Here is a 21,290-nt window from a genome sequence, read left to right as displayed (position 1 = left end):
CTGTTAAGGTTTGTTTAGACATTCTCAATGTGATGTGAAAGATGCCATTTATAGAAGAAATAATAAAAACACAGGGCTGATGGGATACTGGATGAACAACTTTGTCCAAAGTTCACCCATAATGAGAAGGGGTGCTGAGGCACCTAGAAATGGCCTATCATCTGCTGCGTCACTCATTACAGAGTTACAAACTGCCTCTGGAAGCAACAGCAGCACAGAACTGTTCATCAGGAGTTGGGTTTCCATAGCTGAGCAGGTGCACCACCCTCACATCACCATGTGCAAGCACGTCACAGCTGGACTCTGCAGTGGCGGAGACATGTTCTTTGGAGCGAGGAGTGACTAATTCAGCCCTAAAACAAGCTGCCAGCCTCCACTTTCCACCAGCAGTGGACTCTCCATCACTCCATGAAGGACTGGACATAAAGTTCAGCCCCTGTGACATATTCCTCAAGATGAATGGTTTCCTGCAGGCGCTTCATCCTCCACCACAAACTGCACAGTGATTTCACGCTGCAGCTGTCAGTCAGAAAAACTGGAATCAGGACATCAGTGTGAACAGACAGTAAGGTGTGTGTGCTCACATCAACAGCCACAGTCAACATGCTTCATTTCACTGATGACTGGAATAAGCTGTTAACATGTGATGCTGAAGTTCCACCATATTCAAAGTTCATACGACACATTTCACTTCACTGGAATTCAGCTTTCTGCTCTGACGCAGATTAAATGAATGAGGCTGGTTTTGTTTCCTGGTTGTGTTTAGATTCCTCTGAATATTTGAGGCGTGTTCACCTGTGTGTGACTCCCTGCAGGTGAGCAAGGCCTTTACTTTCAACTCAACTGCCACGATTATTAGTATTATTACAGCATATTGTCCTCACAGTGTGATCAACAGAGACTCAACATGTTTTCTTCTTCTGTGTAAACTGTTTAATTTGAGTGTCTGTTATTTGTTCCTGCAGCTCTTTGCCTGAAGTCCAGAACTCAACAGCTGACCCAATCAGACACTTTCCCATAGGAGCAGTGGGCTCATTAACGCCTCAACCAGGTGCACCTGCACTCATACAGACTGATGGAGGAGACGAGACGCTGGCGCAGACAGGTGCGCGCTGTCCACGAGGCGTGATGAGGGCGCTCGTGGACTCACTGTCACGCATTATGTTAGAATGAAAAGCTCATGTGGGAGAAGCTCTCAGTGTGTAACAGAGGAGATGTGCTGCTTTTCTCACGTGAGTTCATGCTGCCTATTGGGTGCAAACTGACGGTGTTTGTAGAAAGGTGAGAGCCAGTTTCTCTGTCACATGCAGATTATCGTCCAGGTGTGACGGTGGGTGGGGCCCATCCTGCAGGTGTGCGTGCCGGGGTTGAATTCTTAAACAAACCTGAGAAGGCGAAGTCTTAAGAAAAGAGAGCAGCTGAAGCAGGTCGATCCTTCACAAACTCATCTTTATCAAAACAAGATGAAAGTGTTATTTTTGTTGCTTCTCTTCTGTCACGTTTCATCATCAGGTAAGATCACAGTTTAAATCTTTACTTTAACCTCTGTGCGTTTTGTTCCTGCGTAGATCACACTGCTAGTTTACTTTCACCTTTGTACTAACCTGATAAGCCTGGTGTGTTTGAACTGGATCAAACTGAATGGATCACATTTATGAGTGTGATGTGTGGACTGTATTTCTACTGAATCTGTAAACCTTGTTTGTCTGCAGTGAAACACTCCCTGAAGTATTTGTTAACTGCATCTTCTGGAGTCTCAAACTTTCCAGAGTTTGTGGCAGCTGCAGTGGTTGATGGACATCTGGTGGGTTACTGTGACAGCAACAGAAAGATTCTAGAACCCAAACAGAAGTGGATGAAAAGATTATTAGAAAATGATCCTCAAGAGTTGGAGTGGTACACAGGAAACTGTTTTCACATTGAGCCGATGTTCTTCAAAACCACACTGTACAGTTTAAAGCAGCGCTTCAACCAAAGTGAAGGTAAAGTATGGAAAATATTCTGTTTGGCTTTTTCCTGCTGTTCTGCATCTTAGTTGTACAGTGAGCCTCTACAGAGCCTGAAGATAATACTCAGATGTAGTTTTACTCTGAAATGTAAGTAGAAGTTGATGTAAATCGTGCCATCCTGATGGTTTACAGACAGCAGCCGACCACAAGCCGTCAGTCAGCATGCAAACAGAAATCAGCTGCTGCTTTGACTTGTTGCTGCATGTTGCTGCAATACTTAAAATAAGAGAATAACAATGATTGTAAGTTTCAAACTGTGAAAGAGAAATTGTGTTTCATCTCTCATGTAAAGAGAAAGTGCACTGATTATGTGCTTTTGAATGATGAACACAGCTCAAGACTTGGAGAACAGCAGCTCATCACACAATGCAACAATATCTTTAAGATCATCTTTCACTGGAGATTTCATCTGTGCATCATTATTAATCACAGTCTCTGTTTGTGTCTGTCAGGTGTTCATGTTTTCCAGAGGATAAATGGCTGTGAGTGGGATGATGAGACTGGAGAGGTTAATGGTTTTAATCAGTTTGGTTATGATGGAGAAGACTTTCTATCATTGGACCTAAAGACGCGGACATGGATCGCTCCAAAACAACAGGCTTTCACCACCAAACTGAGATGGGATGCTGATGAAGCTGGATTGAAAGATAATGAGATTCACCTCACTGAGGTTTTCCCTGCATTCCTGAAGAAGTATTTGGTCCTTGGCAAGAGCTCTCTGCAGAGAACAGGTAGAATCACATGACCTGATGTGCTTCCTGTCATTAATACATCAGAGCTGAGGCTGATAGTCAGAGCACAGTCAGCATGAGTTCTCTCTCTCTGCAGAGCGTCCCTCAGTGTCTTTCCTCCAGAAGACTCCCTCCTCTCCAGTCAGCTGCCACGCTTCAGGTTTCTACCCTGACAGAGCCACACTCATCTGGAGGAAAGATGGAGAGGAGATTCATGAGGACGTGGAGCTCGGAGAGATCCTCCCCAACCACGACGGAACCTTCCAGACGAGCGCTGACCTGAACGTTTCATCAGTCCCACCTGAAGACTGGAGGAGGTACGACTGTGTGTTTCATCTCTCTGGTGTGGAGGACGACATCGTCACCAAACTGGACAAAGCAGCCATCAGGACCAACTGGGGTGAGACTGGGATCAGTATTTGTTTGTCCATTAAAGCAGACCTGGATTGTATCTACAGACGTTATGAACAAAAGCTTTTATAATTCCAGTTTGCAGCTCGTGTCTGATTTTCATACCTTTGGCCGTCATTTCTATCCGTTCTGATGACACTGATCTCATCAAAGTCATTGATAATGTCAGAGGACACAGAGACATCAGTGCAACACACAGACATGTGAGTGAACACATTCATCTCTGTCCAGAGGTCGAGTCAAAGTGTCAATGTTGTGTTTTGGTTCCAGTTTCTCCCCCAGTGTTTCCTGTTGTTGCTGTTGTTGCAGTTGTTATAGGACTGCTGCTGCTGATACTCTTCATCACTGGACTCTTCATGTGGAGGAGGAACAATAACGGTGAGTGAAGCCATTTTTCCTCCACTGTTGGATTTCACATGCAGTTTCATGTCCAGGACAACATGTCGAATTGAAGACAGATTTATTGTGAAAGGATGAAAGTCTTGAAAAGTGTGAGCTGGCTGATGTTCAGTAACTTTACTGCCAGAAGAACACAGTAAAGGTCCTGAACAGATGTGCTGTATACAGGATAGAAGTTAGAGGAAGAAAACATGCAAACGTGTTTTCTTTTGTGTCCTTTCAGAAATTCTGATTGAACTTTTAATACTGTGATCTCTCATCTGTGTTTCAGGGTTCAGACGTGCAAACAGTAAGTTTTTCTTTATGAGAAAATATTTATTTTGTTGTTTTATTATTATGAATCTAATGTGTCTAGTTTTATTGTCTTGTGACCTTAATCAATCAATCAATCAATCAATCAATCAATCAATCAATCAATCAATCAATCAATCAATCAATCAATCAATCAATCAATCAATCAATCAAGTTATGTCTCTAAAATATAATTTTTTCAGATTTAATGCTTTCACTTTTTCTGCTTCTAGCTTCAGACTCTTCATCTCACACTTCATCAATATCATCAGACTCAAATTCACCTCCTGACCAATAACAGTGAGTGTGTCCTTGTTTCAGCTCTGCTGTGCACACAACACTTCACTGGAATAATGTCCAACTTTCATCCTGTATTTCACGTTCAGCTGATGTTTAGAATCCACAGAGACAGTCCGTCCATGATAACTACAGGAAGCAGATGGGTTTCAGATCTTGTACCAATACAACGATGTAAAAATACTCTATTCCAAATCAAGTCCTGCTTTTAAAATCCTGCTTGAGTAAAAAGACACAAGTGTCATCAGCAAAATCTACTTCAGGAATCAAAGTACTTGCTCTGAAGGAAAATGTCCACTGAGTGATAAAATATTACAGGTGGAGCTTGTTTTTACTACTTTATATACAGTCAGGTAGTTTGGCCCAGTGGTTCCCAACTTTGGGCTTTGGTCCTCTGTAAAGGGGCCAGGGGCTGTCAGAGTATTAAAGAGAAAAATATCACAAGTTTATAAATTTTTTTAAACTCTGAACCTGTTTGCTTTTTGTTTGAAATATCAGATATTTTCACCCTTTTGGGCCTCAATCAGTTATCAAATGTTTTTAATGTAAAATGTGAAAAAATCTGAACTCTCAATTAAAGTACAATTACCTCAAAAAGCTCAAAAGTTTAGCACTGAACAGAACTTAGTTACTTTCCACCACTGCCAGAAACAGATAAATGACATGAAAACATGAATAACGTCCATTATGAAGTCTAATCAGTACCTGATCAGTTATTGATCTTTCATTTATTAATCTGTCTCCACAGACTCTCAGTGAGGATCAGAAGAGGACTCCACTGACGTTACTGTGGCATCAAAAATGCTGATTTGTTAAAGACATGTTTGTGATCAGAACGTGCTGATGTTTAACTTTGAGATGTGAAGTCTTAGAAGCTGTCAGAACATCACAGGTTCAGTCAAACAGGTCAAGTGTGAGTTCATTTACTCACCAAAGAAGATTATTGAAGTGTCAGTCAGAGCTGACAGAAGCTTCACTGGGAGGGAAATCCTTAAATGTGTGTGTGCTTACATCTTTATATTCTCTTTTTAGCTACTGTTACATCTCACTGATTTTGTTGCTGTTATTTATGGTTTTCTGATCAATCCTTTGCTGATATATTGCACTTTAAATTGAGTTTTAAGTTCTCTTTGAAGTAGACACAGAAGCTTTAATACATTTTCATATATGTTTTATGAAGTTCTATATCTGATGAAATGGAGTAAAAGCCTTTAAAATCTTCTCAGCTGTGTTTGCACAGACTGTCCTGTCAGTCTGCTCTTTGCTCTGAAACTGTTCAGTTAACAAAATGCTGTCAAACAAGTGAAGAATGTTACATTTATTCAAACCAAAGCAGTTTAGGAACAATGATCTTTGTTATCTGGAGCTTTAAAACCTTCACCAGGTTTAGACAGTGCACTGAAGTCAGAGACTCGTTGGAGGTGTTTAATGCTAGAAGAGAAGAGCTTTGTGAAAGATGCGTTCAGCCAAATGTTCATTTATGTTTGAATTGAAATGAGCAATAAAGTTTGTTTTCTGAACAATGGATAGAAAATGTCACTGCTTCATTTGTTAAAGCTGTCGGGAGGAAAAGCCATGAAATCTCCACAGACAAACATTTAGAACCTAGACTGGACCGTAAAGAGCTCAGTGACTGTAAGCGTGGCTCTGTCAAAGGATACCACCGTTGCCGCAAGTCAGTTTTTGGAGGTGAACACTTCCAGAATTCATCGTGGCTGCTGTAAAGTTTGGTGGAGGTGGATTGAGGGTCTGGGGCTGTTCTTCAGGGTCTGAGCTGCTTAGTTCCAACTTTGTGTCAACAGTTTGTTCCATCATGACTGTTCCCCTGAGCACAAAGCGACGTCCATAAAGACACGCTGGAGTGGTGCCACAAATGGGGGCCTGACTCCACAGTAATGTTCATGGTTTTAGAATGGGACTGGCAACAGGTGAGTAACATGAGTGAGTCCAAAAAGAGCCTCCAGAGAGGACGAGTCTGTCTGAGGTGGAGATGGGCAGGAAATTGTTTCCTAACCAACATATGAATTCCTGAGTTATGGTCAAAAATGTGTTTTGGATCATTTATATATAAACTTCTTTAGTTAACTATCCTTCCCCAAAGTGCCCTCATTTGTTTTCATTCTTTGCCTTCATTTCATAAAGTTGCTGTGACAATCTAACACAAAGCAAATGCTTTACTGATGTACAGGTTATATCTGCCATTAGGGCTGAATTAGAAGCCACGTTTGTCCATCTGTGTTGTCCAGGTCGTCGGGCGATGGCTACGCCTCGGCGAGTCTGTGGCCACTTGTATCCAGAAGTCACTGGACACCTGACCATCACATCTGTATGAGCTCATTGGACATCCCATTCTTTCTGTAGTCCTGACTAAAAGTCATGATGATGATGATGAAACAAACTGAAAACGACAGGATCATTCTGATCTTTTGTCTGTAAATGATCCTGATTCACTAAATGGTGAAAGAAATGTTGAGCATATTCAGGATGGTACATCTGTCTGGGGAACTCCGCGTGAACAGATGCCACATTTTGATACTGACGGTGAAGCTGTTGAATCAAAGTGGTCGAGCTTGAGCTCGAGCTCGCAGCATACAGCGAAACTGGTTGGGCAGCACATAAAAATGATAGACAAAACAAAACAGGTGCTGTTTGAGTTTGACTGAAAAGAGGTCTGTTATCTCAAGGAAATCTGAGAAGAAGCCAGCGGGAGCTTTATCTGCATGTGACGCAGAGTATTTGGCGCTGGCTGCAATGACGCAACAAAGTCTGCATCTTGTACAATTACTGAGTGGGATGGACGGCGAGTGTCAGTATGCACCAGCAAAGACCTCTGAAAATAACCAAGGTGCAGTTGCGCTTCAGGAGGACAACCGGACATATGGACTCACTTAGAGGGCAACAGGTGTTCATGACAGGTGTTTCGAGCTTGACTGAACAGACTTTCAGGCAGTCTGTTGATTTCTTGCTCTTGGAAACAATTTGTTTTTTAAGATTAAAATCATTCAGTCTTTGTCTTTATGACGACATCCTTCAGGCTCAGCATGAGATCGACTGAATAAAACTGAGTTTGATGAGGAAATGTGCAGGTAGAAAAGCTTTTCTTTCAAACTGAAAAGAGATGAAGGCATGTCGTTACATGAGTGTTGTTTTAATGTATGATCTTTATTAAAATGATCTTCCATCAGCTGCTACATGCAGGAATTCAACTTCTGCCTCATTCTACAGTTCATGGTTAAATTTTTCACTTTGTGCTGACAGAGTTTAATAATGTCAAAGTCCAGAGAAGCAGAGAAGCATCAGTGCTGTTCTGGACCGGCCTGGCTTTGTCTTCGACAGCTTCACTATCAAAACACTGCATATGTGTTCCAGAGGCTGACGAGGACTTTAACACTGGGCCAAGATCCAGTTTCAAACTGGAAAAACAGGCTTTTCCTCCTGAGAGCTTTAACAAATGAAGCAGTAACATTTTCTATCCATCGTTCAGAAAACAAACTTTACTGCTCATTTCAATTCAAACATAAATGAACATTTGGCTGAACACATCTTTCACAAAGCTCTTCTCTTCTAGCATTAAACACCTCCAATGAGTCTCTGACTTCAGTGCACTGAACCTGGTGAAGGTTTTAAAGCTCCAGATAACAAACATCCTAAAACTTCTGAAAGCATTTTATTGACTAAAGTTTTATAACAAACAACGGTCTGACACAGGAGGAACACAAATAAAATGGTTTTAAAAATGCAACACATTTGATCAACTTCACAAAACATAAATGAAAATATATTAAACATTCTATATTAATAAACACTATTTATGTGTTTCTGTATTAATTCAGAGCAAGTGTGCTCTGAATTAATACAGTTTTCCATCTGCATATTGTTTTATCATTCGTTTTCCAGGAAATATGAACGACTTTCCTTCACATCACATTTAGGATATCTAAACAAACCCAAAATCATCACAAAATTAACAATCAAAAACATCATTTAGTTCATGAAGGTAACAGGAGGGATGCAACAGTTGTGTTTCCAACACTTTACATTACATCGACTTCATTCCTTTCCTGGAAAGGTTTTCCACTTGGGACGTGAAATGATGTTTTGGTACTATTACTGAGTACAAGATCTGAATACTTCTTCCAACATTGTTTTCTGGTCTAACAGGCTTCAAACGTGTGCATGGAGTAGACTTAGACTTTATTGATCCTTTAGGAAATTCTTTTCCTGTGTTGCAGCAGCAGGTTAAATATACACATGAACATAAAATATATACAACAAAGAAGAATAAGGATGAGAATAAAACTAATGAAAATAGTGTTTAGTTATAAAAATATAAATAAGTATAAAAAGTTGCAAAACTGCATGAAAAAGTTGAAAAAAAGAACGGACAACGACGGAGCTACTGCAACAGACGGCCGCCTAACACAGCGCCATCTTGCAAACAATCATATAATAAGTACAGTGCTGTGAAAAAGTATTTGCCCCCTCTAGATTTCATCAGATCATCACACAAATTTTAGACAAACATAACCCGAGTAAATAGAAAATGCAGTTTGTAAATAATGATTTAATTTATTAAGGAAAAAAAGCTATCCAAACCTACATGACCCTATGTGAAAAAGTAATTGCCCCCTGAACCTAATAACTGGTTGTGCCACCCGCAGCAGCAATAACTGCAATCAAGCGTTTGCAATAACTGCCAATGAGTCTTTTGCAGAATTGTTTTAACTCAGCTACATTGGAGGATTTTCGGGCATGAACTGCCCGTTTAAGGTCACACCACGGCATTTCAATTGGATTTAAGTCCGGACTTTGACTTCAAAACTATATATATATATAAACACAAACTGATGGCCGAACGTTCTCCTTCAAGATTTTCTGCTAGACAGCAGAATTCATGGTTCCATCAATCACAGCAAGTTGTCCAGGTCCTGAAGCAGCAAAGCAGCCCCAGACCATCACACCACCATGTTTGACTGTTGGTACGATGTTCTTTTTATCAAATGCTGTGTTCTTTTTACGCCAGATGTAACGGGATGCACACCTTCCAGTTCAACTTTTGTCTCGCCAGTTCACAGGATATTTTTCCAAAAGTCTTGGGGATCATCAAGATGTTTCTTGGCAAATGTGAGATGAGCCTTTGTGTTCTTTTTGGTCTGTAGTGGTTTTCGCCTTGGAACTCTCCCATGGATGCCATTTTTGCCCAGTCTCTTTCTTATTGTCGTATCATGAACACACGGCCATCTGCCTCGATGGGCGGCCATCGAGGCAGATGGCCGCCCACCCAGAGTCTGGTTCTGCTCGAGGTTTCTGCCTGTTAAAAGGAAGTTTTTCCTCGCCACTGTCGCCAAGTGCTTGCTCATGGGGGAATTGTTGGTTTCTTTGTAGATAAAAGAGCTTGGTCTGTACCAGCTCTATATGGAAAGTGTCCTGAGACAACTTCTGTTGTGATTTGGCGCTATACAAATAAAATTGAATTGAATTGAATTGACCTTAACAGAGGCAAGTGAGGCCTGCAGTTCTTTAGATGTTCTGGGTTCTTTTGTGACCTCCTGGATGAGTCGTCATTGCGCTCTTGGAGTAATTTTGGTAGGCCGACCACTCTTGGGAAGGTTCACCACTGTTTCCAGTTTTCTCAGTTTTCTCCATTTGTGGATAACGCCTCTGACTGGGTTCGCTGGAGTGGCTTAGAAATGGCTTTGTAACCCTTTCCAAACTTACTTTGTTTCTCATTTGTTCTTGAATTTCTTTAAATCGCGACATGATGTGTTTCTGTTCGAGATCTCGCATCCTACTTCACTTTCTCAGACAGCTTCTATTTAAGTGATTTCTTAATTGAACAGGTCTGGCAGTAATCAGGCCTGGGTGTGCTCAGTGAAATTGAACTCAGCTTTCCAAAAAATGTGGTTAATATAGTTGACTCATGATTTAACAAGGAGGGCAATGACTTTTTCACATAGGGTCATGTAGGTTTGGATAGCTTTTTTCCCTTAATAAATAAAATCATCATTCAAAAACTGCATTTTGTATTTACTTGGGTTATGTTTGCCTAATATTAAAATTTGTGTGATGATCTGAAACATTTAGGTGTGACAAATATGCAAAATAGTAAGAAATCAGGAAGGGGGCAAATACTTATTCACAGCACTGTAAGTGAGTAATACAATAGAACCCAGTGCCATCTGCTTCCTGTAGTTATCATGGGTGGACTTTCTTTGTGATTCTAAACATCAGCTGCATTATTCCAGTGAAGTGAAGGACACACTCACTGTGATTGGTGAGGAGATGAAATTCTGTCCAATGATATTGATGACGTGTGAGGTGAAGAGTCTGAAACTAGAAGCAGAAAAAGTGAAAATAATTGTGAAATAATTGAATCTGATATTCAATACTTCTATATTAAAGACATGACTGAACATGAATGATTGATTGATTACTAATATTCACAAGAAAATAAAACCACATTAGATTCATAATAATAGAACGCAATCATCAAAATCGGTCTTCAATTTGACATGTTGTCCTGGACATGAAACTGCATGTGAAATCCAACAGTGGAGGAAAAATGGCTTCACTCACCGTTATTGTTCCTCCTCCACATGAAGAGTCCAGTGATGAAGAGTATCAGCAGCAGCAGTCCTATAACAACTGCAACAACAGGAAACTCTGGGGGAGAAACTGGAACCAAAACACAACACTGACACTTTGACTCGACCTCTGGACGGAGATGAATGTGTTCAGCTCATAGACTCCACTTTAGTATTTCACAATATGGAGCAGATTGTGTGAAGAAGACAGTCAGTGAGAAACAGAATGCATTTCAGTGTGAACAGTCGTTCTGCTTTCCTTTAACACCGACATCTGCTGTGCTGCAGAGAGCTAAGAGGCTTGTTTCCCACTCACATGTCTGTGTGTTGCACTGATGTCTCTGTGTCCTCTGACATTATCAATGACTTTGATGAGCTCAGTGTCATCAGAACGGATAGAAATGACGGCCAAAGGTATGAAAATCAGACACGAGCTGCAAACTGGAATTATAAAAGCTTTTGTTCATAACCTCTGTAGATACAATCCAGGTCTGCTTTAATGGACAAACAAATACTGATCCCAGTCTCACCCCAGTTGGTCCTGATGGCTGCTTCAGAGAGATGAAACACACAGTCGTACCTCCTCCAGTCTTCAGGTGGGACTGATGAAACGTTCAGGTCAGCGCTCGTCTGGAAGGTTCCGTCGTGGTTGGGGAGGATCTCTCCGAGCTCCACGTCCTCATGAAGCTCCTCTCCATCTTTCCTCCAGATGAGTGTGGCTCTGTCAGGGTAGAAACCTGAAGCGTGGCAGCTGACTGGAGAGGAGGGAGTCTTCTGGAGGAGAGACACTGAGGGACGCTCTGCAGAGAGGAGCAATCTGTTTGTAGTAGAAGGGAACTACATCAGGCTGTATGAGCATTGTTGTGTGTATGAACCTACATCAGGTCATGTGATTCTACCTGTTCTCTGCAGAGAGCTCTTGCCAAGGACCAGATACGTCTTCAGGAACTCTGGGAAAATCTCAGTGAGGTAGTTCTCGTTACTTTCTATTCTGGATTTATCAGCATCCCAGCTCAGTTTGATGGTCCCAGCCTGTGGGTTCAGAGCGCTCCATGTCAATGTCGTCAGGTCAAATTGTAGAAAGTCTTCTCCATCATAACCATACTGATTAAAACCATTAACCTCTCCAGTCTCATCATCCCACTCACAGCCACTTATCCTCTGTAAAACATGAGAAACAGAGACTGTGATTAATAATGACGTACAGATGAAATCTCCAGGGAAAAATGATCTTAAAGATATTGTTGTGTTGTGAACAGAACGACTGGGAGGTATCCTCAAATTCACTCAACGCAGTTATTGTAAAACTTCTATTGGAATACAAACTGAGTGTGCAGCTGCAGAACTCCTGACAAGCCGCAAGCTTCCTGTGTCATCTAGTTTTGCCAGTATGATTGAAAAGGGGAGGTAGGACGTTTGGGAACATGCACCAGAGTTCATTGCCAAGTGGCAAAAAAAAAGGAAAACTATGCTTTATTACAACAACAACTTTATTAAGTACATGCTCCAAGGTGAGATCTGAAATTGTGGCAACATCACTGAAAACAGGTATGACAGGTTTCAGATTTCTTCCTGAATTGAGCCAGACTTGCTGTGATGTCATGCTGACATCATCAGTGGTAACCCAATCAGATCAGGGCAGCTGCTGGTTTTGGATCCCACATGTTTGATCACAAACATTACGTGTTATACAAACTCTTCATTAAGGTATCCTCTGTTCAGCCTGGAGAGGCTGATGAAATTAATTTCAAATTTTCTGGATACAATATCAGAATCTTACTTAATTATTTAATGTCTCAAGTATTACGCAGCAAAAAAACAAGACATGAGGATTCTAGAAACAACACCTGTGCAGATGTTACGCCCCGTCTGTCCAATTATCTGATAAATCAATGAAGGAAGCTGTGGCTGTCTTGTATTCCTGCCTTTTCTTCTCACTGTTTGCTTTCTGTTCGACAGCCTCCGTTAAAGAGTCTGACCAGCAGCTGATTTATGGTTGGCATGCCGGCTGGATCCTAAATATTATGTTAAAGGTTCCATAGAGGGTCACTTTACAACTAAGATGCAGAAGAGTTTATAAAGTAAAAAATGATATATAACGTAGTCCATACTGTACCTCCATCTTGGTTGAGTGTCTGCTTAAAATGATCAATCGTGTTTTTGAAGAAGTTTGGCTCAATCTCGAAACACTGTCCAGCGTACCACTCCAAGTGCTCAGGATTGTCTTTGAAAAACTCTTTCGTCCAATCCAGCTTTGCTTCGACTGTCTTTTTCTTGGTGTCACAATAACCCAGCACAACGTCATCGAGCAATGCCATTCCCACAAACTGTGGCAAGGCTGGTATTCCAGAAGATCCGGTGAAGAAAAACTTCAGGGAGTGTTTCACTGCAGCATGAACAAGGTTTAGAGATTCAGTATGAATACAGTGAACACATCACACTCATTAATATGCCGCATTCAGTGTCATTCAGTTAAAACGTAGTATTTTGAAGATGAAGTAAAAGTGAAATTAATTAATGTCATTGAGCTGCAAACTGCAGAGATTAAAGTAAAGATTTAAAACGTGATCTTACCTGATGACGAGCTGTGACAGAAGAGAAGCAACAAAACGAGCGTTTTCATCTTTTTTTGATCAAGATCAGAGATAAAGAGACGGAACTCCTCCAGCTTCTGTTCAAAGGTTTTTCCTCGCGGAGGGAGGCTGCATTGTTTCTGCTGTCTGTCACCGGAGATCTGAAGCTTGTTTCTCACCTGAATATTTGAGGCGTGTTCACCTGTGTGAGACTCCCTGCAGGTGAGCAAGGTCTTTACTTTCAACTCAACTGCCACGATTATTATTAACATTATTACAGTGTATTTTCCTCACTGTGTGTTCGACAGAGGTCATTTAACACACAGCGTTTGACACATTGACATTTGCTTTACGAAAGGCAATAATATGTGTGCAGCAGTAGTAGTTTTCCTGACGGTCATTACTTTTAAATATTCTCTGAATAACAATAATCCCAGAAGTGTGGATTTTAAAGGTCTGGGTCAGTAAGTTTACACTTGTCCACTGTGAGACGAGCTGTGACTGTGGTCATCGTCTGGATGCACATAAACAAAAGTGGTTTGCATTTATTCCAATTCTCTCTCTTTTGATTTCAGTCTCACAGACTTCCCTGTAAATAACAAACATGTAAAGGAAACTCTGACTCTGATTATTCACTTTGCACTACGTAAGATGCTAATAACAGAAAGAACATTACAATACTGAGCAAATACTTTTCTTTCACTACTGACTGCAGCAGGGACTGACTTTACTGATACCAACTACGCCCTGCTTATACTGTGGTTACATGAGGAGACATAGTTTGGTCACCTGCCAGAAGTGCTCCAGGTGTGCTGGCATCTTACATGCACTCATTCTCCCAGATTGAATCTGTGTCTCATGTCGACTCCACCTCCAACTTCCTGGAGGAATCTCAGCCTGAAGGCAGTGATGATGGAGGGTTTATGGTGTGAACGCAGACACTTTTTTAGCACTTTTAAAAAAAATCCACTGTCTATGTGATATATAAATATATTTATATTTGTTATTATTTTAAGTCAGGGCTGCACGGTGGCGCAGCAGGTAGTGCGCGTGCCTCACAGCAAGAAGGTTGCCGGTTCGATCCCCGGGTCAGGCGGGGCCTTTCTGTGTGAAGTTTGCATGTTCTTCCCATGCATGCGTGGGTGCTCTCCGGGTACTCCGGCTTCCTCCCACAGACCAAAAACATGCTCATTAGGTTAATTGATGACTCTAAAAAATTGTCCGTGAGTGTGAGTGTGAATGTTTGTCTGTCTTTGCATGTGGCCCTGCAATCGGCTGGCGACCGGTTCAGGGTGTACCCCGCCTCTCGCCCATTGTAGCTGGGATAGGCTCCAGCCCCCCGCAACCCCGAAAGGGATAGGCGGTATAGATAATGGATGGATTATTTTAAGTCAGCCTACTTTGAAGTTGTTAGAAGGCACCTTTTACTGAGCCACTGGCTCTCTGTTAAATTATTTTATAAACTGCATGGTGTCATTGTTCGTTTGGTTCATTCAGATAATCTCAACTAAATATACAATACATCACGACTCAGTGCATGCAAAGCCAGCTTGATGTGTAAGTGAATGAAGTGCCTGATCTGGTCCTCTACAGCCACCAGAGGGCTCCCAAGAGCTCTTAAAATGCCCCACATTGTCACAGCATATTCAGTCTCTTACCTACTGCCATTGTCTTCGCGTCTGCTCACCTGTGCCATCAGTGGTTTTCCACACTCAGCCACACCTATCAGGTGCCGGCTCACCTGATCACACACCTGAGGCTAATAGCAATCAGTGCAGTATTTAAGCTGCTCTGCTACACTCACTCTTTGTCGGGCTGTTGTTGTTTCTATTGCAAGAGTCTCCAGTAATTAATAGTGGACTGATCTCCTGTTGTGGGTATGTGTATGTGTATGTGTGTGGTTGTGTGCGGGTGTGTTGGGAGGGGTTGTTGCTTTTATATTGCTATGTTATGTTTTTATTTTTTGTCAAGCACCTTGTGCTGCATTTTTATGTATGAAAGGTGCTATAGAAATAAAGTTTGATTGATTGATTGAGTTTGATCCCGTTGCCCAACCTGTCTGTTTCTGACCATGCCTGTTCTCCTGTTACCCCGCAAACATCTCAGCTTTTTGTCCCCGACCACGAGTCTTGCCTTACAGTCCCTGGATCTTTGCTTGCCTGTGACTGCCTGGTGTTTGATTCACTGTGTGTTACCAGAGCCTGTGTACTTGTTGCTGCTAATCTGGTTCTGCCAAGTCTAAGATTAAAGTCGGTATAAGCGATATACCCATGTTGTGGTGACTCAGCACTTGGGTCCTTAACCACCCTGGTGGAAATGGGTGATGGTGCTTAGCATTAAAAGATTATCTGTGATGTTCAGCAGCAAACAGGTCACATCAGTCTGGATCGCTGGGTTTGCTGTTGAGTGACAATTTACAGAATGAAGTTTATTCTTTATTGATTAGCCAAAGTATAATTAAACAGAGATACTGTAATTATATATTTCAAGGGGATGTGTGGTCTTCTCCTGCTGCAGTTCCTCGCTGGGGGGGCAGCACTGTCAGGGTGGGAAGACTCGACCAACCGCAGAGAGACAGAGATGAATAGATTATACAAGGTAAACTAAACTCCATCCTAGCTACTAGTTTTGTTGGTCCAGATCCGATGAAACTGGCCTTCAACGTTTCACTTCCCTCTCTGTGCTCAGTAACCATGGCAGCAGAGAGGCATCGCTGCTGAACTGTGGCAACAGGCGAGTTTCAAGACCAAAGATGTAAACAAAGCTGGCACACCTTTCCTCCAGTGTATATTTCTTTAATTAATAAACTCAAAAATTCTGTTCTCAGTTAAACCCAAGATGAATATTTTGAGACTTTTATCATTTTAACTGGCTTGAAGATTTCTTGCCACAAGCCCAACCCTGATAAATGATGATATGTGTTTCTTTTCTTGGTCTAAGCAGGAATCATCACTGAGGAGTCCGGCATCATTACTGAAACATTCAAATCATATATTATATATTCAAAACAGTTGCCTTTCAAATGTCGAATGGCTTTAAAATCATTGGTTTGGGAGAGAGATGGAGTAATGGTTATGCAAATTAAACACTAAAGACACATCACTGGTAGAATATACGTAAAATTTAGGTTATTAAAGGAGCCAGATGCACTGACAGTTAACATCTAGTCTGATTCCTCCTCCAAAGTGATAAAAAACTAATCAAGCCACTGAACAAAAACCTCTCAACAAACTCACCAAACATATTCCCAGTTTACCCAGTGTGTTCACGCACTGTATGTATTTAGCCTTTTCTTTCTTAAATGTTAAACCTTTAGAAGAAATATTTATTAATCTCTCAGTCAAATAAATGTAAAAAATATACTTCTAAAGATAAACAAAGCCAGTAACTGAGGATTTAACGGTTCTGCTGTGATTATTAAGATGGAACTTATTACTTTAATTATATGCATGAACACCACTGATGACACAAATATGTCCTTCTCTTTTTTCTATATGTAAAGACTGTGTTGGGCCTGTCATTTAAAACATTCCTGAGGTGGAAATCTCAGATCACTGTCATGTTCTTTGCCTTTATGCCGACGATGTTGTGCTTTTTATTTTTAATCCTAAAAACAGGATTTCTTTTTATTCTATCACATAAAACTTCAGTTTCAAGGTACAAATTAAATCTATGCAACAAATGAATCTTCATCAAAAGAAAACTTTAATCGTGCTTTAAACATTACAGGTATTTTACCAAGCCTCACTAATAGCAGTTGTACCACCAGAATTTTTTACACTCATTGAAGCAGTGTGGGAACACTGGTCTCTCCTCACTTTCTCTGAGAGTTGAATCTGGGAGCCCTGGGTGGTCCTACAGGTCACAGAGGCCACCATCCCCCACTGGTCTGCAGGGATCCTCAGGGTGCTGCTCCAGCTGTAGCACCCCGGGGCTCCTGCTCTCCTCCCAGCTGCCCCTGCTGCTGCTGCTACTGTCCACAACCCAGGACAGACTCCAGTCTGAGGGGAAGCCGTTGTTGGCCAGACACATTACTCTAACCGTTTAGCCCGGTACCAACAGAGACACAGAGAAACTCCTAAACTGCTCATTTACCTTACTAATAATCGAGTATCAGGGATTCCAGATACAGAAAACTCATCATATAAAAACCTTCTTCAGTCCGACTGAACAGAAACTGAACTGCAGCTGGAAGCCGCTGTAGAGACTGATACACTTCACTGAGAGCGCGCGCTCACACACACAAGAAGAAGGTGGCTCATCAAGCCAACGCTGCCAAATGCGCAAAATTTCTGATATGTTTGCCACGTCAGGGCCTTCATCAGCTCCCGTGGCCGATGACAGTGGTGGTGGTGGCGACATTGAACAGGGACATGCAGTAAAACTGCATGGACTGCTTTCCTCCTTTATGACAGGACTCTCTCTCTCTCTCTCTCTCTCTCTCTCACACACACACACACACACACACACACACACACACACAAACACGATGCCTTCACTTGTTTGTTATAGGAGGAGTCCTTTAGGGCAGTGGTTTTCAAAGTGGGGGCCAGGGCCTGCCAGGGGCTGCTAGGGGGGCCTCAGAAAATTGTCACACATGCAAGAAGATGACCTGACCTGACCTGACCAATGGTGACGAAAAGGAACTGGTCCCTGGGCACTGGTCGACTGGCAGTCCACCGCTCCTGGTCTGCCGTGGAGGAAGGACGGACCATGGATGGGTCAAATAGCGGGAAGGAATTTCACATATGCATGGCGTGTACAGTTTCCTCCTCAGCTGCATGTTGTGTGTAAAATGTGACGAATAAAGGAAATTCTTCTTCTTCTAAATAAAAAAGTGTTTTAATTCAGATTCAGGGTCAAGAAGACATGCCTACATAGACAGTATAGTACACAGTAGCCTACACATATAGTACAGTACACATGTAGCCTATTCACAGTACACTGCACTCAAATGATCAAGACAAAAGATAAATAAAGCAGCAGAAAATATAAATACCTATGATTTGAGGAATGGATTGGGCCTGTTCAAACCTCCCTGCGGTGGCACATGCCTCCTCCAAAGTGGGTGCTCTGATCAGTGTTTTGATAACGGAATCGACCATTCCATGGCAGAATAAGTACACCATTTTCTTCACGGTGCTGTTGTGCACTCTGAACTGATTGTCTATTACACGGTACTCTGCACAGCTTGCTAGTTTATATAGCACGATAGCAACATGCATCCCTAGAGGCACCGGTGTGCAAACGGTGATTTCACAGGGCTGCATCAGTCTCTCCATCACCTGGCAAAGTTTAGTAAAGGATAAACACGACATACTGAAATTGTCACGCCAGTTGGCGTCGGTGAACTCCATCATTACTACCCGTTCCCACCAGTCCTGACTGCGCACCTTCATCCAAACTGTCCAGGGGGATCTGGTGGTAATGGGTAGCATGGATATGGAAGGTACAGCTCCGGCTCCATTTCCTATTTCTTACAGGAATAACCCTCTTTGCTCACACATGTAAACAGCTTATTCCGAATGTTTCAGAAACCTGAATATTGACTGCATGTAAACATAGTGGTAGACTCTAAGAAGCCTTTTCTCCCACTGTAAATGGGACATCCATGCCACTGCAGCTCAGCGTGACTTTGACTCACAGCTTGAACCAGCTTTTCTGCAGTTAACTCCAGTTAACTGTGAAGTGTACATGCAGCAGCCCAAAGGTTTGAGGTCAGACTGAACAGCTTGTCTGTAAATTCAGTCACCGCACAATCTGAAGCGGTCCAGACGAAACTGGAACAAAATGTTTCATGACCACCTGAGTGAAAAAAGTTTAGGACAGCTGATGACACATGATGATGATGATGATGATGATGATGATGATGATGATGATGAACTGAAAACGACAGGATCAGTCTGATCTTTTGCCTGTAAATGATCCTGATTCACTAAATGGTGAAAGAAATGTTGAGCATATTCAGGATGGTACATCTGTCTGGGGAACTCCACGCGAACAGATGTCACATTTTGATACTGACGGTGAAGCTGTTGAATCAAAGTGGTCGAGCTTGAGCTCGAGCTCGCAGCATACAGTGAAACTGGTTGGGCAGCACATAAAAATGATAGACAAAGAAAAACAGGTGCTGTTTGAGTTTGACTGAGAACAGGTCTGTTATCTCAAGGAAATCTAAGAAGAAGCCAGCAGGAGCTTTATCTGCATGTGACGCAGAGTATTTAGCGCTGGCTGCAATGACACAACAAAGTCTGCATCTTGTACAGTTACTGAGTGGGATGGACGGCGAGTGTCAGTATGCACCAGCAAAGACCTCTGAAAATAACCAAGGTGCAGTTGCTCTGTCAAAGAGCCCAGAGTGTGGAAAGAGGTGGAAGCATGTCCACATCAGATTTCACTTTGTCAGTGCCCACATCGCATATTCTGTTTCAGTTTCTGGTCTCTTTTTTTTCTCCCACACCCACATTATTTTGAACTGTGATTGGTTCCTCAAGTTAGAACAAGTTAGAGCCTAATTAATGTTGGAATTTGATACTGAATATATGTTCAACCAATTAAAAAGATTGATTAATTTTACATTTAACAATACATTTGCATTATTATTTGATTGACGAATTCTAATAATTATCAAACTGTGTTAAATGACAGGGGTACAGTGGCTGTGAATATAGAGGGTAGGCCTACAGTACATCTCAAATAGGCCAGTGAAATACACAATTTCAATCATGAATATCAATATACTGTTAAACTGTGCTTTTTGACATTGTGTTTTGTGTGTGTTTCTGTTAGGAGTTTTGTATTTCTGTCCCTCTGTTTTCCACAGTGGAGGTGTGGCCTGGCTGTGCAGAGGGCAGAAGGCGCACCTGATGCACATCCACTGATTTCTTTCTGCATTTAAGCAGCTCTGTCTCACTGCCAGATTGTTTTGAGCTCTCGCTCAAACTTTCCAGCCATTCCTTGTCTAGTTGCATCTTCGATCTTGCTGCTCCCTAGCCGCTGTTGAGCGTGTCTGTAGCTGCATTTCCATTACCCCTAGAAATGCGCAAAACCTAAATATCGCAATAAAATACTGGTAATGGAAACACCTATATTTCGAAAATCATCTCAAATATCGCAAAAACATTTTTACGCTCTCATGAGGTGGTTTTTCAGACGTGTCGATATAAAAGTGTATCGCAAAAGTGTAATGGAAACACTTTTTTCGCATTTACATGTCGCATCTGGTGCCACAAGAGGTTCAAGAACATCGCAAAGCTCATTGAACGTGGCCCGGGTCATCCGAAAATGTTGTATCTACAGTTCGTCTGTGAATTCCTCATTTACAATCTTCTCCCAGAAATCCCTTATTCGTGGCCGCTGCCACACATAAGGGCTTCGCCTTTGAACAGTTATACGTTGCCTCCGCCTTCTGTTCATAATAAGTACAGCAACAGCCGTAGCGGCTCCTGAGATCAGTGTACCGAGATGCATAACGCTTTCGGCCATCTTCCAGTCTCGCGGGACGGCCGAGAATTTACGAGAATTTCGGTTAGTTCACAAAACACCATTCAATGGAAACACCTGCAAGTAGCACTTGAACTTTGTCGAAATTTCAGAAATATCACTTTTATTTTGCGAACAACTGTAATGGAAACGCAGCTTGTGTTTCTTCATTGTCTCATGTTTTTTGCCTGTTGTTACTCTCGTTTATTTTCTAGCGTTTAGTGCATGTTTTGTTCCTACCCACTCGCCACAGTGTAGTTGACTTTTTGTTTTGGGGCTGATTTTGCATTTGTTTATTAGATTGCATTTTGTTGGTTATCCTGGTACTGTTTTTGTTCTGTAAACTGTTGTGTTTTCAACAGCTCTTTTCCTTTTGGTGCCTTTTGTCTGCCACTTGGGTCCTACAAAAAAGTATACTTTGATCTACCCGATCATAACATATACAGGGGTTCCAGCTGCTTTCTCGTTAATTGGGGGGCAGCAAGAGGTGTGGGAATTGAGGGACGTTCATCC

At 41.9% G+C, this 21,290-nt stretch overlaps 2 protein-coding genes across 2 annotated transcripts; one reads left to right on the top strand and one right to left on the bottom strand.

Moving 5' to 3' along the window:
• Positions 1–1,401: 1,401 nt before the first annotated feature.
• LOC139346091 (major histocompatibility complex class I-related gene protein-like) lies at positions 1,402–4,940 on the top strand. The gene is made up of 8 exons (XM_070984991.1): positions 1,402–1,512; positions 1,713–1,982; positions 2,462–2,740; positions 2,838–3,188; positions 3,461–3,529; positions 3,822–3,839; positions 4,075–4,141; positions 4,887–4,940. The coding sequence occupies exons 1-7, from the start codon at positions 1,464–1,466 to the stop codon at positions 4,137–4,139; spliced, it is 1,101 nt and encodes a 366-aa protein (XP_070841092.1). The 5' UTR covers positions 1,402–1,463; the 3' UTR covers positions 4,140–4,141; positions 4,887–4,940.
• Positions 4,941–10,706: 5,766 nt separating this feature from the next.
• On the bottom strand, positions 10,707–17,327 carry LOC139346090 (major histocompatibility complex class I-related gene protein-like). The gene is made up of 6 exons (XM_070984990.1): positions 17,155–17,327; positions 13,297–13,511; positions 12,839–13,108; positions 11,622–11,906; positions 11,253–11,522; positions 10,707–10,813 (listed from the first exon to the last, which is right to left on the bottom strand). Exons 1-6 carry the CDS (start codon positions 17,325–17,327, stop codon positions 10,707–10,709), a joined length of 1,320 nt encoding a protein of 439 aa, XP_070841091.1.
• Positions 17,328–21,290: the final 3,963 nt, after the last annotated feature.

Source organism: Chaetodon trifascialis, chromosome 17 (assembly GCF_039877785.1).
Source record: "Chaetodon trifascialis isolate fChaTrf1 chromosome 17, fChaTrf1.hap1, whole genome shotgun sequence".
In the NCBI taxonomy this organism is placed as follows: domain Eukaryota; kingdom Metazoa; phylum Chordata; class Actinopteri; order Chaetodontiformes; family Chaetodontidae; genus Chaetodon; species Chaetodon trifascialis.
The sequence above is the reverse complement of the archived record's forward strand: the minus strand, read 5'-3'. Positions and strand labels throughout refer to the sequence as shown.

Bases quoted from the DNA above. Each gene is read 5' to 3' on its own strand.
- LOC139346091 (XM_070984991.1), top strand. From the start codon at position 1,464: ATGAAAGTGTTATTTTTGTTGCTTCTCTTCTGTCACGTTTCATCATCA. The intron at 1,513-1,712 runs GTAAGATCACAG...GTTTGTCTGCAG, and splicing joins CTGTCACGTTTCATCATCAG to TGAAACACTCCCTGAAGTAT. The intron at 1,983-2,461 runs GTAAAGTATGGA...TGTGTCTGTCAG, and splicing joins GCGCTTCAACCAAAGTGAAG to GTGTTCATGTTTTCCAGAGG.
- LOC139346090 (XM_070984990.1), bottom strand. From the start codon at position 17,327: ATGTGTCTGGCCAACAACGGCTTCCCCTCAGACTGGAGTCTGTCCTGG. The intron at 11,523-11,621 runs GTAGAATCACAT...TCCTCTCTGCAG, and splicing joins GAGCTCTCTGCAGAGAACAG to AGCGTCCCTCAGTGTCTCTC. The intron at 10,814-11,252 runs GTGAGACTGGGA...TTTTGGTTCCAG, and splicing joins AGCCATCAGGACCAACTGGG to TTTCTCCCCCAGAGTTTCCT.